Genomic DNA, 18,266 nt, shown 5'->3' with positions numbered 1-18,266 from the left:
TAAGAGCATGAGGGTCAGAAGCTTTGGGGGTGGCTTTCCTGGGAAAATTCAAAGGCCAGGTCAGGGCAAAGAACTGTACTCATCAAGGGGTCTGTCCCTGCCCCAAAGAGGGTGAAAGGAACCACCAAGACAGGCAGAGGAGGCCTGCTTTCTATCCCAGAGTCCCAGGCCCAGCAAGGGTTTATGGCTTGTGTAGAACTCAAAGTGCCTAAGGGAAGCCCCACGCCTGCTCCATTCTCTCAAGAATCCTGGGAAGAAGATCTGTTTCATCCTTTTCCCCATAGCTGAGAGTCAGAGCTTAGCGAACTGAAGTGGCATGCTTAGGAACCGCTGAACCTGGAAGTTCACAAGAAACTGCTGATCTCCATGCCTGACCCCACCTGCTGTCATCTCAGGGAACTGCATTTCTGCTGTTCACCCAGCACTCAGGCCAGAGACCAAGGGCTCTCAGGAGCTCTCTCCTCCCCTCCAGTTCATCACTAGGTATCATGGGTTCTGCCTTCAAGAGACACCCGAGGCCCATCGCTGCTTTCCCTCTCACAGCCACCAGTAAGGTTATGAGGACAGCTGCAGTGTCCTGTGCCCTGGCCTTCCTGCCTCTTCTTGAAGCACCGCACATTCTGCACAGAGCTGCCTGAGGGACTTCAAAACTGCAAATCAGCCGCTCACTGAAGTAAAGTTCAGAATACTGACTGTGGCCTGAGAGGCTGCTCCCAGCCTCATCTCCTGCCCTCTCTCAGGGTCCACTTACCTTCAGCCTTCTGGAGGGGGCCAAGACCACCTTTCTCAGAGCCTTGTCCCCATACTGCACCCTCTGGTTTCAGGTGATCCCTTTCCTCAGAGAGCTTTCCCGGCCCCCATCCCATAGCCCCTGTCCCCTTAGTTAGAGCTTTTCTGCCATTGGGGGGATGTGCTTATTTATTTACTGTTGAGGTCTCAAGTTTCATAAGGGTGGGATCCCCACACCCAGTGCCTGGCCCTAGGCACTTAATCAATAATGATTGTGGGAGTGGGAGAATAGGGGCAAGAGAAGCAAAGCACCCTGCAAGGTAGGTATTAACCTCCCTGCTTTAGGGGTGGTACTTGAGACTTTACTCCTACAGGCTACTCATCTTGTGCCAGCTCTTTTTGAGTTTTTGAAGGCTCAGGTACTCTAGTGTATGGGGGTGCGGCATGGACAGCAGGACCTACCTGTGGAGAACAGGGTTTTCCATGATCCAGTTGTTGGGGAGGCTGTGCATCCACTTCTGCTGTCGAGGAGACATCACCTCCCCTTCAGGAGTCTCCACCTTCTTCATCATGGGTATCCTGCCACTCTTCAGGGTCACAGAATGCTCTGCAGCCCGCTTCCTGGTGGCCGCCAGGGAGTGGACCAGCTGCACCTGAATCCAGGGAGGACCAGGGATGGGGGAGTGGTCAGAGCTGCTGACTCCCCAGCACTCTCAGGCTGATGGTGGCTGTCTAGAAAGACATCCAGAGAGCTGTATAGAAAGGCACTGTTCAGGGAGGCCTTCAACCCCAGGGCATATCCCTACAGGAGAGCTCTCCTCCCAGTAACAGTCACCCAGCCACTTCAAGGAAGGCCTCTTTTTAAGAACCTTAAATGAAGATTAAGATGAACATCTCAGCCTTTTTTATAATCACAAGAAATTGGAAAAACAGAACTGACAAATAATAGGGATTGGCTGAGTAAACATGGTATGTCCGTTTGATGGAATGTTAGGCATTTGTTAAAGATGAGACCCACAAAGAATTTTTTATAACCTCAGGAAATGCTTAGGAGACGATATATTGTTAAACATATCACTTAAACACACAAATTAAAAATTATAACCAAAATTATACAGTATGATCTCAAAATTTAAAATGCATAGGAAAAGGCCCTGGAGGAAATATGCCAAGAGCTAAGAATGGCCTTAGAGAGAGCAGGATGGTGTGAGTGATGTAATTGTTTTTTGGTTTCTTTATACTTTTATAATTTCCAGAGGTTTTACAGAGAATTATTTAGGGCTCAAATTAGGAATGCAGATCCCTTTTAAATAAGCAGTACAGAACTTCAAAGGAAGGATTCGGGTCTGCGTGTTTTTTAAGATCTTGTTTTGTCTATACAGTGCTTCAGAGAAGACAAGGCAATTGCAATAACCTACACTACTGTCAAGAGGGCTTCACTTTAATACAGTTATGGGAGTCCTAGATCAACAAGCGGGCAGCCACTCAGCACGGTGAAATACATGAGTGCCCACGGGCATAGAAAAGGGTCTGTGAGATACTGTCACGGAGAAAAAGCAAATTTCAAAACACTAGCACAGAATGAAGCCTATTTTTTAAATACAAAAATTAGACATGTTCTGATGCATGGGAAAAAGAGAGGTCACCCAGTGGTTCCATCCAGGCTCTTTCTGAGTAATTTACATTTAAAATTTTAATTTAAGTTTTCTAATTTTCAAGAAACGACATTCTAATTTTGTATTGGTACAATTTAAGAACTAGTAAGAATTACTTTTAAAATCAAAGTAATTTCAAAACCCTTGTTTTATTCAATTTCCAGTAGGGAAGCCCTGGGAGGGAGGGAAGTTTGGAAGAAAGCAAGGGAAGAGGAATGGAGAAAAGGGGGACAGAGGGCGGCTCCTACCTCAGCCTGGAAGATCTGCTGGTAGGCGTTCCCACTGGGAACCTGGGTCACCTTCCCCACTGACGACATCTTGGCCGCTGGCTGTATGCCCCTGCCGGGAAGCCGTCGTCCAGGAAACGCGTCTGGGCTTTGGTGTCTCAATTCCAATTCCTGAGGTTGGGAAACCGCCCGTCCCAAGCTCAGGTTCAGGTCCAGGCGGGACGACATCTGGCCTCGAGGCGGCACCCCAGGGCAGGACTCCCGCGGAAGGACTCTCTGCTGGGGGATAGGGGCCTGGGGAACGTCGACTCAGGGTCTTAACTTTCAACGAACGGATGAAACTAACCTCAGATGAGCTCCGAACTCGAGCAGGAGGCCGGTTCTCCCCGCCGCGCAGGGCGCAAATCCGAAGGGACTTTGGGAACGCGAATAATACAGGATTATTGTTTGTGCTTCACTCTGCCAGGCTCTTCTGGGAAAAGTTAACAGCGCTCAAGATGTCGGTTGGGACTGGAACTCCAACGCGGCGCTGAACTTTCATCCGGGACCCTAACCCACCCTCCATGGGACACAGGGAAGGAGAATTGGAGGGAGAGAGTAACCTGATTCAGGTCACGCTAATTAGGCGCCTACTGTGTGCTGAGAAGACCCAACCAGCCCCTCCCATCCCCCTCCCTAGCCCCCCAAATAGACTGAACAGCCGCTGGACATCCCCCTGAGCCCGGCAGATTGGAGACAGGCCTTGCGCCCAGCCTGGACGCGTCCCCGCCTGCAGAAAGCACCTCTCAAGGCAGCCAGGGACGGTCCAGCTACAACTGCCGCTGGACGCCCATGGTCTCCAAGGCAACGCGGAGGGGAGGGACTGCCCTGGCCCCGCCCACGCTTTTCTTCCCAGGGAGGGGAGGTTGCTCTTAGTAATGGGAGCGCTCCACGTGGAGTAGTAAAACTCAACTACTTCCTTCAATGGCAGTTTCTCCTCTCTACAAGGACTACAATCCCAGGGCCGCCAGGAGCAGCACGATTAAATGTTCTGAAAGGTGGTAGGATATGTGAGATGTAGCACTGAGCCATCATGGTCAACAAAGTCCATCCTATCTTATTTGCCTTGGTTAAAACCAATCTCTGCTGGGAGACAGCATATGGTAGTGTTTGCCTGTAAGTTAGAAGCTGAAAGACTCTGGAAGAGACCATCTGTTTCTCAGTTTAAAAGAGGTTGAGAGCTCAAAATTCAGGGATCAAGGCTTGCCTGGCCAGAGATGAAAATGCTTGTGGTTGGCACTGAACGTGGCCTAGGGTTTCCCATATATATGAGACACCCAGCGCCTTCTTACAGAATGCCTGCCTTTGGCAGTGATATGTTACGATTGCTAACAAATGCTCGTTCTTCGGTCCTGGGTTTTATTAACAAGGTGAAGTACTGTAACAAAGATTAGATTCACTTTAGCTGGAAAAAGAAAACGTGTAGGTGACTGAGGGAAGGGATGAAAACACAGTAACAAATAGGTAATGTCCAGGAATTATTTGCAGTCTCATATCTCTTTCCCATCCAAGGAGGCCCTACTGGCTTTGGCCTTGAGCGTTAGAAACTATTTTCCCTACCCAGATGCTTTCTGGGTTCTGGTTCCAGGCACATCTGTAATTTAGGGGTTTCTTTCTTTTTAAAAACTATATGGCTATAAATAGTAGGCATGGACATGTCAAGTATGGCATTTTTTTAAATTGAACTCCACATTTATTGCAGAAAATTAGAAAACAGAAAAACTTCAATGGAGAAAGTAAAATAACCCATAATCCTGCCACTGAGAATTTACCTCCCTTAACTTCCAAGTTTTTGAGACTGTGTGTTTGAGTTTGGATCAAACGTGGAAATTTGTGTTTGCCTTTTGGATGGCATTTCCATTCTCCTCCCAACCTGATAATATCATAGTTGGAAAGACTAACCAGTTAGAGATCATCTGGTTAGTCCACCTCCTGTGTTTAGATTTGGGCAAACAGGGAATGGAAAGAATGACACCAGGGCCTCTGGATCTTTTTCTTGTAGCTCAGCATCACTTTTGATATTTTCCCTCTCACTCTTAACTTTGAAAATGTCTCTTGACCCCATCTTTTCCTTCCCTATCCCAGACTATTGTCTGTCTTCTGCATAGTCCAGACAAAGCAGAGCAATGAGGACCACCACAAGAGCAAATATTTAATGAGAAGATTTAATGCCTGCAATAACTATGAGAAGGGTGCCTTAACTAACCCATTTTATAGATTAAGAAACTGAAATTCAGAGTCAGTGACTTGGCCAAGATCTCCAAGACAGGAAGATCTAGGATATGAATCTAGACCCTGTAATTCGAGTCTTGAACCACCTGATCTGTGACTAACAAGGAAAAAAGTTATTTAATCAACTGATTGGATGTGCATGTTGAAGCATAGCATACATATCTAAAAGTATGGAAATCATAAGTGGATAGCTCAATGAATTATCTGAAAGGAACGTGCCTAGTAACCAGCACCCATAAGAAATAGAGCATTACCAACTCTCCCGAAGCCCCTTTTGTGTACCTGTCATGTCACTGCCCTCTCTTCCCGCAGGATAACAAATATTCTAACTTCTGAATTAGTTTTGCTTCTTTAAAAATTTTATTTAAATGGGGACACTTTTATGTTGGGCTTATTTCATTGTGTTTGTAAGTTTCATACTTTTTTTTTTTGAGACAGTGTCTTGCTCTGTCACCCAGGCTAGAGTGCAGTGGCACAATCACAGCTCACACTGTAACCTCAAACTCCTGGGCTCAAGCAATCCTCCCACTTCAGCCTCCCAAGTAGCTAGAACTACAGGCATATACCACTATACCTGGCTAATTTTTATTTATTTTTTCGTTGAGATAGCCCACACTGGCCTTGAACTCCTAGGTTTAAGTAATCCTCCTGCCTCAACCTCCTAAAGTGCTGGGATTACAGGCTTGAGCCACCAGGCTAAGCCCATATATATATTTTAATGTGTCTATAGTTTATTTCTGTATAGTATCCCATTATTAAAAAATATATACCCCATTTTGTTAATCCTTTCTATTATTGAAACACATTTGGATTTTTTCAATTTGGAGACTACCAATAATAATGCTGTTCTGACCATTCTTTTGCATGGTGAACATATGTAGGCATTTTTATTGGGTGTATACTTAAGAGTGGAATTGCTAAGTCATAGAATATGTGTATGTTCATCTTTAAGAGATACTACCAAAGAATTTGCAAATGGTTGTATCAGTTTACACACAACAGCGTATGAGAGTTCCAGTTGCTCTACATCCTCACCAACACTTGATATTGTCTCCTGTTTTTATTTTAGCCACTACACGGTAGTATCATATTATGGTTTTAATTTGCATTTTCCTGATTAGTAACGACGTGGACACATTTCATATACTTGTTGGACATTTGGATGTGGAATGTCTTTTTGTGGAATGTCTAGTTAAATCTTTTGCCCAATTTTCCTGGCATATTGTCTGTCTTTTTTCTCATTCATTTATGGGAGTTAGTTACATACCATAAATATGAGGCTTTTTCACATAAATCTGGCAAATATGTATTCCCATTCTGTTCTTGCCTTTTTACTCTCTTGAAGGTGTCTTTTAATGAAGTGATGTTACAATTTTAATAGGTCCCAATTTATCCTTTTTTTTCTTTATGGCCAGTACACTTTGTGTCCTACCTAAGAAATCCTTGCCTGCCTCAAGGTCATGAAAATATTCTCTGATATTATCTACTGTAAATATTGTTTTAAACTTTCACATTTAAATTTACAATCCACCTGGAATTGGTTTTTGTTTATAGTGTATGAGTTAGGAGTCAAGATTCATTTCTTTCCCATATGGAGAACCAGCTGACCTGGGCCACTTACTGAAAAGACTATCTTCTCCCTACTGTTCTGCACACCTCTTTCATCATACATAAAATGTCCAAATGTGTGGGTCTGAGTTGGGCTCTGTATTCTATTTCTCTTCATTTCTATCCTTGCACTAGTAGCACACACAGCCTTCATTACTATAGTTTTAAACTAAGTCCCAATATCTGGTAGTGTAAGTCCTCCACTTTCTAGTAGGGTGCTGAGAGTGGGGCAGGAAAGTCATTGGGTGGGGGGTTCAGAAATGTTCTCATTGAGGTGACATTTTTTGCTGTGACCAGAAAGACCAGAGGAAGCCAGCCCTGCCCAAGTATTTGTGTGATGGTTATTTTTATGTGTCAACTTGACTAGGCTAAGGGATGCCCAGATAGCTAAGAAAACATTTCTGGGTGTACCTGTGAGGCTATTTTCAGAAGAGATAAGCATGTGAATCAGTAGGCTGAATAATTTAAAAAATGACCTATATAATGTGAGTGGAGATCATCCAATCCTTTGAAGGCCTAAGTATAACAATAAGGTGAAAGAAGGGTGAATTCTCTCTCTCTCTCTCTCTGAACTGGGACATCCAACTTCTCCTGCTTTTGGGCATCGGAGATCCTAGTTCTCATGCCTTCTGACTATGGAATTTACACCAGTGGCTCCCCAGGTTCCCAGGTCTTCAGACTTAGACTGAATTACATCACTACTTTTACTGGTTCTATTGCTTGACTATAACATAGTGTAGGACTTCACAGCCTCTGTAATCATAACAAATCTTCTCTTAGCTATCTATATCTATATATGTATATCTCTCTATTTATCGTATTGGTTCTGTTTCTCTGGAGAACCCTAATGAACACAGATTTTTTTTAAAAATTTATTTATTATTATTAAACTTTAAGTTGTAGGGTACATGTGCACAACGTGCAGGTTTGCTACATATGTATACTTGTGCCATGTTGGTGTGCTGCACCCATCAACTCATCATTTACATCAGGTATAACTCCCAATGCAATCCCTCCCCCCTCCCCCCTCCCCATGATAGGCCCCGGTGTGTGATGTTCCCCTTCCCGAGTCCAAGTGATCTCATTGTTCAGTTCCCGCCTATGAGTGAGAACATGCGGTGTTTGGTTTTCTGTTCTTGTGATAGTTTGCTAAGAATGATGGTTTCCAGCTGCATCCATGTCCCTACAAAGGACACAAACTCATCCTTTTTTATGGCTGCATAGTATTCCATGGTGTATATGTGCCACATTTTCTTAATCCAATCTGTCACTGATGGACATTTGGGTTGATTCCAAGTCTTTGCTATTGTGAATAGTGCTGCAATAAACATACGTGTGCATGTGTCTTTATAGCAGCATAATTTATAATCCTTTGGGTATATACCCAGTAATGGGATGGCTGGGTCATATGGTACATCTAGTTCTAGATCCTTGAGGAATCGCCATACTGTTTTCCATAATGGTTGAACTAGTTTACAATCCCACCAACAGTGTAAAAGTACGAACACAGATTTTGACACTAAGAATAGAGGAAAAGAATTTTAAGGATTAGTTTTCTGAACTGGTTTTGGGGTTTCTGAAAACGGCTCTCTAATCTGTTTAGATATAAAGATGCTAATGACTTTATTTCCAGTAGTAGAGAGAGCACTGATAGTCCATGTAGTGAACTATTTATAGAGATGTGCAAAATATCTGGATTGGGTACTTCTAATTAACCACTTATAAGAAGGAAAGAAGTAAGTAAGTCTGTGTATGACACTTCCAAACATTTTTTGAAAACTCAGAAATATAATAATGTTGGTTGATTGCTTTCACTACTGGATAAAGGGGTGAAAGAAAAGCTATTTGAGTCAAATATTTGAATTCCAAGCTCAAGAGCTACATAAATGACTTAATTCAGAGTGTCTAGGTGCGCCCTGAGGGAGAGACTTATCTCCTGTAGTTGCACGACTGAAATTACTGAAAATCAGACACAGGATCTTATCCCAGCAATTGGATGAATTACAAGCAAGTTGAACTCCAAGCCTCCCAGGGTGTCCACTGTTAAAGTTCAGGCCTTCATTGGGAAACAGGGTTCTATACGTTGGAATGGGGATGTGTGAGAAAATTTTGATGAAGCTGGGGACATAGAGCTTCTAAATTTTGAAGTCTTCTTTGCCAATGGAAGAGGTATCCCCACTCCCAGAAAAAGGGGCTTTCCCACTCCCAACAGAAATAGCTTCCCACCCACAGTGGTATCAGCCATTCACCCTCTATCTGAGGGCATCAACCCTGCATTGTCTGAAGAAATAACAGCATTATATGAGTTAATTACCATGAAAGATAATAATGATGATTCTTCTCAAGATCTACCCCCACCACCCCTCTCTAGACCTCTAACTAGACTCAAGTCCCAGCAGGCCCCTAAGGTTAGGTACAAAGTGTGACGCATGAGGAGGTACACTACACTCCAGAAGATCTGCTTGAGTTTACTAATTTATACAAGCAGGGATCCAGAGAACATGTGTGGGAATGGATATTAAAGGTATGGGATAATGGTGAAAGAGCATAAAGCTGAACCAGACTGAATTTATTAAATGGGCTCACTAAGCAGAGATTTTGCAGCCTGAGAAGTTAGAAAGAGCTCTAACAATTTGTTTGAACCGTTTGCTGAGTCATGGATCAAAAGATGAGCAAATTGGAAAAGACTGATCTTTCTTGGTTTAAAGTAGAAGGGACTTAAAGGCTCAAGGATATTGGAATGTTAATGTGAATTTGTCATTTAAAACCCAATCACCCACACTGAAGGGTCCAGAAGACAAGTTTTTCTCCAATACTTTGAGAAATAAATTTGTGAGAGGAGCTCCAGTATCCTTAAAGGGCTCTGCAATCTCTCTTCTCTGTAGGCCAGACCTTACAGTGGAAACAGCAGTCACTCAACTGGAAAACCTAAATGCAAGGGGAGTATTTGGATTTTGGACTGGCAGGGGTCAAGTGGAGGCTCAACAGCCCAGACAAGGTGGGCTAAATTACCATAATGAATAGCTGAGTCAAAGAAACAATCAGAATTATCTGACTTGCACAGACCTATAATGTTGGCTACTCATTTACATCAGCAGCTTCCCAGGTTCTCAGGTCTTCAGACTCAGACTAAATTATTTCACTACTTTTCTGGGTTCTTTTGCATGACTACAGCATATTGTAGGACTAGTTAATTACAGTGTTTTTAGAAGTGAAATAGATAGGAAGTCTACTAAATTCTTATATGATCCATATAAGCAGAAAAATTCCAGGTCAAGTCACCAAAAGTCTAATTTGAATCTAAAAACAAAAAATCATGGCTCCTCAATCAATTCCAAGTTTTGAGCCTGTTTATACACTTGGAACCCTTTGAATGAAGGGGAAGTTGGGCCCCCTCAAGGAAGGACACAACTGAAAATTTAGACAGTACTGTTAATCTCTCAGCCTTCTACAAGGGACATACAGCTCTTTACCAACGTAACTGTGTATTGAGGAAAAGGAAATAATCAGACATTTCAGGGACTGCTGGACACTGGCTCCGAACTGACATTGATTTCAGGAGAACTGAAACATTCTTGTGGTATCTTGATCACCCTTCTTTGCCGTAAGATATCACACTAGTCTATTATGTTAATGACATTAGACTGATTGGACCTAATGAATGAGAAGTAGCAACTACTCTAGACTTATTGGTAAGACATTTGCAGTCAGAAAAGTGGGAAATAAATCTAACTATAATTCATAAGACTACTACCTCAGTGAAATTTTTAGGGGTTGGGTGGTATGGGGTATGTCAACCTATCCCTTCTAAAGTGAAGGGAAAGATGTTGCATCTAGCTCTTCCTACAACCAGAAAGAGACACAATGCCTGGTGGGGCTGTTTGGATTTTGGAGGCAACACATTCTTCATTTAGGTATGTTACTCTGGCCTTTCCAAGTGGCCCAAAAAGCTGCTAGTTTTGAGTGGGTTAGAAAAATAGGAGAAGGTTCTGCAAAGGTCCAGGCAGCTGTCCAAGCTGGTCTGCCACTTGGTCTGCCACAAGAACCATTGATCCAGCAGATTTAATGGTACTTGAGGTGTTAGCAGCAGATAGGGATGCTGTTGAGAGCCTTTGACATCCTATAGGTAAATTGCAGCTCCTGTCTTTAGGATTTTGGAGAAAGGTACTAATCATCTACAGATAACTAATCTTCTTTTAAGAGATGGCTCTTGACCTGCTACTGGGACTTAGGAGAAACTGAATGCTTGATCATGCATGGGCCACCAAGTTACTACGTGCCCTGAGCTGCCCATCATGAACTTGGTGTTATCTGATCCATCAACCCATAAAGTTGCCATGCACAGCAACACTTCATCATCCAATGGAAGTGGTGTGTGTGTGTGTGTATATATATATATGATTGAGCCTGAACAGGACCTGAAGGCACAAATAAGTTACAAGAAGAAGTGGTCCAAATGCCTGTGGTTCCTACTCTTGTTACGACGCCTTCTCTCTCCCAGCCTGTACCTTGTGGTCTCATGGGGAGTATCTAATGTGGAAGTGAACAATACAAAATGGAGTCACTTGTGTCAAAACTCTAACCAAAATGGTGTCAGGGAGGATCCATAAAGCAGAAGCCCTCATGCTTGCATTCTGAAATACCTGCATATCTCCTTCATACCTTGTTAACAGAGTAACAGAATAGAACTTATCACAGAAATTTTCTCTGACCTGCAGTATTTCAGATAAGACACTTGGGCCAGGACATTTGCCTAGAAACAGCTATCTTCTCCCGGTGAACTAATACCAAGTCCTGAAATTAGTCACTGAAACCAATGAGTTTTGTTTTAGAGCAGTCTGCATGTACTTCTTGATGATCATATGATTTCAGTCTTTTAAAATTTATTAAGACTTTTAAGGGGCCTAACATATGGTTTATCCTGGAAAAAGTTCCACATACACTTGAGAAGAATACATGTTCTTTTGTTATTGAATAGAGTGTTTTGTATGTATTGATAGAACTTATTGATTTATGGTGTTGTTCAAGTCCTCCATTTCCTTATAAATCTTCTGTCTGGTTTTTATATCCATTGAAAGTGAGGTATTGGCTGGACACAGTGGCTCATGCCTGTAATCACAGCACTTTGGGAGGCCAAAGTGGGTCGATCACTTGAGGCCAGGAGTTCAAGACCAGCCCGGACAACATGGTGAAACCCCATCTTTACAAAAAAATACAAGAAAAAAGAAAAAATTAGCCAGGCATGGTGGCATAGGCCTGTAGTCCCAGCTACTCAAGAGGTTGAGGTGGGAGGATTGCTTAAGCCCAGGAGGTGCAAGTTGTAGTGAGCTGAGATCACACCACTGTACTCCAGCTTGGGCAATGAAGTCAGATCCAGTCTCACAAAAAAAAAAAAAAGAGAGAGAGAAAAAAGAAAGAAAATGAGGTCTTGAAGTCTCTAACTATTATTGTAAAACTGTCTATTTCTCCCTTCAATTTTGTCAATTTTGCTTCATATGTTTTGGAGTCTAACGTTATATATGCATATATGCATATGTTTATAATTGTTATATATTCCTGCTGGGTTAAACCCTTTTTCAATATATAATGCACTTCTTTATCTCCTTAACCCATTTTTTCTGAAAATCTTTTTGTTTTGATAATATCTAGCCACTCTGGCCCTTTTTCGGTTATGATTTGCATAGAATATCTTATTCCATCATTTTACTTTCAATCTTTTTTGTTTACAGATCTAGAATAAGTCTCTGGTAGACAGTATATAGATGGATTATGTTCTTTATCTTCTCTGCCAACCCCTGCTTTATAACTGGATGATTCTAATACATTTAAATTTAAAATAATTACTGAGAAAGGATACACTTCTGCTATTTATCTATTTGTTTTCTGTATGTCTCATATGTTATTTGTTCTTCAATTCATTCATTTCAGTCCTTTTGTGTTTAGTTGATTTTTTTATAGTGTACTATTTTGATTATCTTCATTTCCCATTTCTGCATGTTTTTAGTTATTTTCTTAGTTGTTACCTTGGGTATTAAAATTAACATCTTAAACTTATGACAACCTAGTTTGACTGATGCCAACTTAGTTTCAATTATAAACAAACCCTGCTCCCATACATTTTCATCCCTTCCCCTTTATAAAGTTACTGTCATAGATTGCATTTTTATACATTGTGTGCCCAATAACATAGATTTATCATAAGTGATTTATGCTTTTGCTTTTTTAGTCATAGAGGAAATAAAGGCACTCTAAATGAAACATACAATAATACTGGGTTTTCTATTTATTAATGAAGGTGCCTTTATCAGTGATCTTTATTTCTTCACATGGCTTTGAGGTACTATATACTTTTACTTCCGCATGAAGAACTCACTTAAAATATTTTTATGGCAGGTCTATTAGTGAAAAACTACCTTGACTTTTGTTTATCTGGAAATATCTGAATTTCTTCTTCTCTCAAAGGATACAATTTTCCAAATATAAAATTTTTGATTGACAGTTTTTTCTTTCATCAGTTAAAACATATCATCACATTACCTTCTGCCCTTCATGGTTTCTGATAAGATATCCACTGTTAATCTTATTGAAGATCATTCACTTGTGATGAGTCTTTTCCCCTTTGCATCTTTCCAGATTTTTTTCTTCATCTTTGATTTTCAACAACTTGGCTATAATGTGTTTCAGTGTATATCTCATTGAGTTTATCCAGCTTCATTAAGCTTCTTGGGTGTGTAGATTCATGTCTTTCATTTAATTTGGAAAGTTTTCAGCCATTAATTTTTTCAAATATTTTTCTTCTCATTTTTCTCTTTCTTCCCCTAATGGGACTCTTATAATGTGTATGTTGGTTCTTTTGATATGTCTCACAAGTTCCTCAGGTTGTGTTCATGCCTGTGACCTTGAAGGCTACCCAGGGTCTTCAGACACCCTTGGTGTCTTGTCTGAGCCTGCCTGACGGTGGCATGGGAACAGGTAGTCCTGAAGCTCTACTACCTAAGATTGACACTGGGTTCTTTTAAATATTATGCTTCTGTTAATACATTCTGTGTCTACCTCATCTGATCCCTAGAAAGCAATGAGGCCTAGTGGTCCCAAATAAAGCTTCTTCATGTTGAGTGTCTTCATCTAGCATGATCTCCAAACTCCCAGGAAACTTCAAAGCTGGAAGGTATGCCTTGCCTTTTCCCCAACACAAATAAGAATGCCCTATGTCACATCCAGCTCCCATGTCGCTTCCTCTGGAAATTCTTCACTAACTTTTCACAGGCAGAATTAGTAGTTTTCTTTTCCAAGTCTCCATAGAACTTATACAAGCTGATGTTATTACATGCAGTGGGTTGGATCACAGAGCGCTGTTTACATATTAGCCTCCTCAATTCACTGCAAGGTTTCCAATGGGTATTCACTCACTATTCATTCACACCATGATGCCAGGATTGATTTTGGTAAGTGAATTCATAGTCAAAAGATTTATTCATCTTGATCTCATTATTTTATTGATTCCAAGATCTTATTATGTTATAGGTATGTGCTTGGTGATAGTGAGCAAAACCTGAGAAGGCCTCTTTCTTTATGGAGCTGATATTTTAGTGAGAGGGTGAGCAGATATTAATCAGATCATCACAAAGTGTTATATGACAAATAACAATAGCTAATATCTATTGAGAGTTTGGGATGTGTGAGACACTATCTTAAGAGTGTTTGCCTCTATTAACTCATTTTTTTCCTCAAAACAATTTTAGGTGTTAGGGGGTATTACTGTCTTTTTATAGATAAGAAAAGTGAATAAAGGCAAAGTAATTGGGCTGCTATCAGACACCTACAAAGTGGTGGCATGGGAATCCCAACACTTTGAATCTTGGTTTTCTCAGTTTCTAAAAAGCAAGATGATAAAGCTCAGTTAGAGATTAAACTAAAAAGAGACAATGCTGGCAAACACCTAGCAACAGGACTAGGTTTACACTAGGTGCTTAACAATAACAACTGAATTACAATTGCTCTTGGACTCATGAGGGGAATGGGGATTTCCCTTTGCCCTGTTGGTGGGATCCTCATTATAACTGCAGAAGCTTCATAAGGAATTTTGAATGGACAGATTTTGCACAGGTCCTGGGCCAGGTTTTTGTGCTTCAGCATGAAATGTGGTTAAGTACTGGGCTTTGCACAGGACAAATGTCCAAGCCTCCTGGCACAACGTTTGGCCCTTCTTGGGATGGTCCTGGCCAGCCCCTAGAGCTCTGTACCACGACATGTCACATGACTCACCCTCCTCAAACATGCTTGGGGCTTGCTTGCTCACACAACTTTACTCTTGTGATCCCCCACCTAGAATACCTGCCTACCTTGTCTTTGTATCTTCAGACAGGTGCCTTTTCCAAGTAATCCCACCCTTATTAGAGAGAATCTGTGCATCTGCTTTATGACTAAGGCCCAAGTTAGCTCTGATCCATTCCTCATCCCAGTGGCAATGGGAGAGAAAGCCTGTTGTGTACCTGCTTGTCCAACAACATTGGGGCCAGGATCATGGATTTCCTTCTCTCGCATCCACCATAAAGCCTGGCAAGAAGGAAGCAATGAGGATACTGAAATCCACATTCTGTTCCAGAGAAAAATGGGATCTGATGGTTAAACTCTCCTGATGTATACATTTTACCACCTTCTCCATTGACATAAAATTCTGCTTTGTAGGTAAACTAAGTGCTTTTTAACAGGTAACTCTCCAAGGATGCTTAACCACAACGGATAGTGGAAGTCATTAATGGGCAGTTTGTTCAACAGATTTTTCTTTAGTTTTTAAATCTTTTTTGCCAAGGGAGTGAAATAGTCCTGAGACTTCATTCCTCAGCCCATGTGGCCATCCCATGAGTGGCCAATATTGTCTGCCATCTGCATGGATGGTGCTGTGCCATCCCATTTCATTGCAGGGGACAGCTTCTGGTTAGATTGAGCCCTCTCTTGGTGGCAGATGTCCTAGCCTGGCTTTGGAGCAGATGATGGGGGCCAGCGTCAGCTCTCCAAGCATGGCATCAGAATTTGGGATTCCTGGGAACTGTGCCCTGATTTTAATTTTCTGTGTATGATGAGTCTTGGGTTGTTGATTAGGGTCTGCAACAGGAACCACCTTATTCTGGACCTAGCTGAGACACGGGGACCTAGGATAGAATCACAGCAGACAGACTGAAGGAGTGAGGGGTCTCAGGGAGGGGAACTCCCTCTCCAAAGTGTTTGCAAGGGCTGCCTGGAATGTGTAAGATGTGGCAGAAGGAGCTGGACTGGGACTCCTGGGGACATGAGGGAGGTTGAAGGGATGTGAGTTGTCCTTAGACCATCCTGGCTAACACGGTGAAACCCCGTCTCTACTAAAAAATACAAAAAACTAGCCGGGCGAGGTGGCGGGCGCCTGTAGTCCCAGCTACTCGGGAGGCTGAGGCAGGAGAATGGCGTAAACCCAGGAGGCGGAGCTTGCAGTGAGCTGAGATCCGGCCACTGCACTCCAGCCTGGGCGACAGAGCTAGACTCCATCTCAAAAAAAAAAAAAAAAAAAGAATTGAGTATCTGCAGTGTTGGGAATAGCAATTAACACAGTCTGTCTGAGCCCTAGCAAGGCAGAGAGCCTCAGAGATCTTGTGGTAAGCAACAGGGCAGAATCATCAAATGGGATATGGAGAACTCCACTAGCAGAACTAGAGTTCATTTCCAGGAACAAGGCAGGAGGCCACCTAACAGGACAAGGACACAAGGCCTGAGTGGGTCCCATCGTCAGGTTGACTGGGAGCTAAGCCTCCTGGGCTTCCTAGTTCAAGGGCACCTAGGGCATGGAGTATAGAGAAAAGGAGCAGGAAAAATGGAACCTGGGGCACCTCAGGGATCCCAGGGAGCCTTGGGGTATTTACTTCCTGCTGTCTGAATCCAGCATAGACTCAAACAGGAGCCATTACCTGCCGATTGATTTAGGCACCAGTATTTGGTGGTCTGCTGCAGTTTCTTCTCCTTGTGATTTGCGATCAGGATGTGGCAAAAGCTGACGAGCACAGGGTTGGTGTGATAATGGTCCACATAGAGCATCCCGATCCACGCACTGAACCCTGAAATCCAGAGGCAGGTCAGGCCAGGCAGTACCTCCTGACATGGCTCCATTTGTGCTTTTCGTGATATAACTATGAGCCAGTTTGCTCTCCATTGGTGCCTGAGTCTTTTCTGAGAATCTAGAAAATGAGGTATAAAGGTCTGCAAGACTCTTAGAGATCATATTCTAATCTGCCCATTTTATGGGGAACTCAAAGCTCAAAGGGTTAGGAGCTGCTGTGGCTAATCCCAAGCAAGCATCAGTACATTTATTGAATAGATGAGTGAATGAATGACTGGGCTCAAAATAAAATAAAAACTACTTTTGCTTCATCAGAAATGGCTTTGAATTTGGAGCATTTCAACTGAACAGAACATCTTCTGCACTGTTTCCAACTAACAACACTAATAATTCTGAGATATGTTCTTCCTAAAAATTTTCAGAGCTGTGCATTCATAAATTAACTTCCAAGTGTTCAGACAGAATTTGACTACCTTTGACTCCTCCTCCTCTATACCCCAAAGGTCTGCCAAATGGGCAGGAATGTAATAGCCTTGAATTCTCTTTTGACCAGGGTGCTGAATGTGTCTTTACTACTCAGCTGTATAGCCTCCACTGGAAGATAAACACTGAGCATATATGAAAGGCATGAACTCCGGGCCTCTGATACTTGTCTTCCCAGGCAGCTGCCACAGAGGTGCAAGACCAGCCCTCTCCAGAGAATGTGACCAGGTGGGTGCTGGTCACTTACCCATGTCTGCTCCCTCATAGCCATTCTGCATGATAGTCCTGTCGATGCGGGCAATCAGCCACGTGCCAAGGAGGCAACTGATGAGCAGTCTGGAAAGGCAGGCACCCAGGCCCAGTAGCACGTTGTAGAAGAACAGGAAGTAGTTGAAGTTGTGGAACGCTTTCCTGCAAACAGAAGCCAGCCCAAGGCATCACCTTTCAGTAGAGCAAGGTGGCTGGGCAGGTGGGCTCTGGAGTCCCCCAGACCCAGGATCAAACCTACAGGTTCAGGCTCAAACCTTTGTGACCTCGTGCCTTAAAGGGGAGCTGATTGCCCTCACCTCACAGCACTGGTGTGAGGAATGGCTCAGATACAGTGTGGGGGCTGCTGAGCACATTGAAGGATGAATGTCAGTGGGGACAGTCATTGTTTCATGTGATCCTTGGGGGGTTCCTGCATGACAAGAAATTTCACGGGGCTGCAGCTGGGTCACTGATTATGGCAGAGGGTGGGGCTTCCCCACTGTCTGTTGCACCAGGGACCTATTCCCAGCTGCAGCTGTTCCAAAGTCTTCCAAAGGAAATTTCCCAAATGACCACCTGATCATGTGGTTTCCTGTTGCCTCTGGAATAAAGCCCAAACTTTGCAACCTGAGTTTCAGCCCCCTCACTGCCCCCAGGGGTTTTCTGGTCTTGTCACTTTGTGTCCCCTTCCTGTCACTCACTAAGGCCACTACATGGCAACCATTTGTGATTCTCAATCTTCTAACACATCCTGCACTTTTGTGGCTTCCTGCCTTTGTCCTTGTGGTGTTGGCTACCAGCCATACCCTCTCCTCTTCTCTGCCTATAGAAATCCTACTATTCTGCTGACCTCAGCTCCAGAGACCCATCTGCAGTGGGGTTAACCACCCCTGCCTCTCCTCCTCCAGGTTTCTCTTGTATTCCTTTTGCACTCCCTGGCGTCCTCTGTCCTTGTTT

General features: G+C 42.9%; 2 protein-coding genes across 4 annotated transcripts in view; both read right to left on the bottom strand.

Moving 5' to 3' along the window:
• Positions 1-2,776, bottom strand: part of CCDC180 (coiled-coil domain containing 180) — a 68,296-nt gene extending 65,520 nt beyond the window's left edge. Inside the window, 2 exon segments of the mRNA XM_073021791.1 lie at positions 1,192-1,382; positions 2,633-2,776. Of these exon segments, the coding sequence (XP_072877892.1) occupies positions 1,192-1,382; positions 2,633-2,701 (260 nt within the window). The 5' untranslated portion in view covers positions 2,702-2,776.
• Positions 2,777-12,637: 9,861 nt separating this feature from the next.
• The window catches only part of LOC103219166 (stimulated by retinoic acid gene 6 protein-like), a 67,062-nt gene continuing 61,433 nt past the window's right edge, over positions 12,638-18,266 (bottom strand). For 2 of the 3 annotated variants that reach the window (XM_073021788.1, XM_073021789.1), the window contains exons 21-23: positions 17,308-17,471; positions 16,429-16,575; positions 12,638-15,642 (exon numbers count right to left, since the gene is read on the bottom strand). In XM_073021788.1, coding sequence (XP_072877889.1) covers positions 15,497-15,642; positions 16,429-16,575; positions 17,308-17,471 — 457 coding nt within the window. In that variant the 3' untranslated portion in view covers positions 12,638-15,496. Of the gene's footprint in view, positions 16,013-16,428; positions 16,576-17,307; positions 17,472-18,266 lie in introns of all 3 variants that reach the window. The other variant, XM_073021790.1, reaches the window with a different exon arrangement.

The sequence above is a fragment of the Chlorocebus sabaeus genome, chromosome 12 (assembly GCF_047675955.1).
Source record: "Chlorocebus sabaeus isolate Y175 chromosome 12, mChlSab1.0.hap1, whole genome shotgun sequence".
Classification (NCBI taxonomy): Eukaryota; Metazoa; Chordata; class Mammalia; order Primates; family Cercopithecidae; genus Chlorocebus; species Chlorocebus sabaeus.
This window is presented reverse-complemented; position numbering and strand designations above follow the sequence as displayed.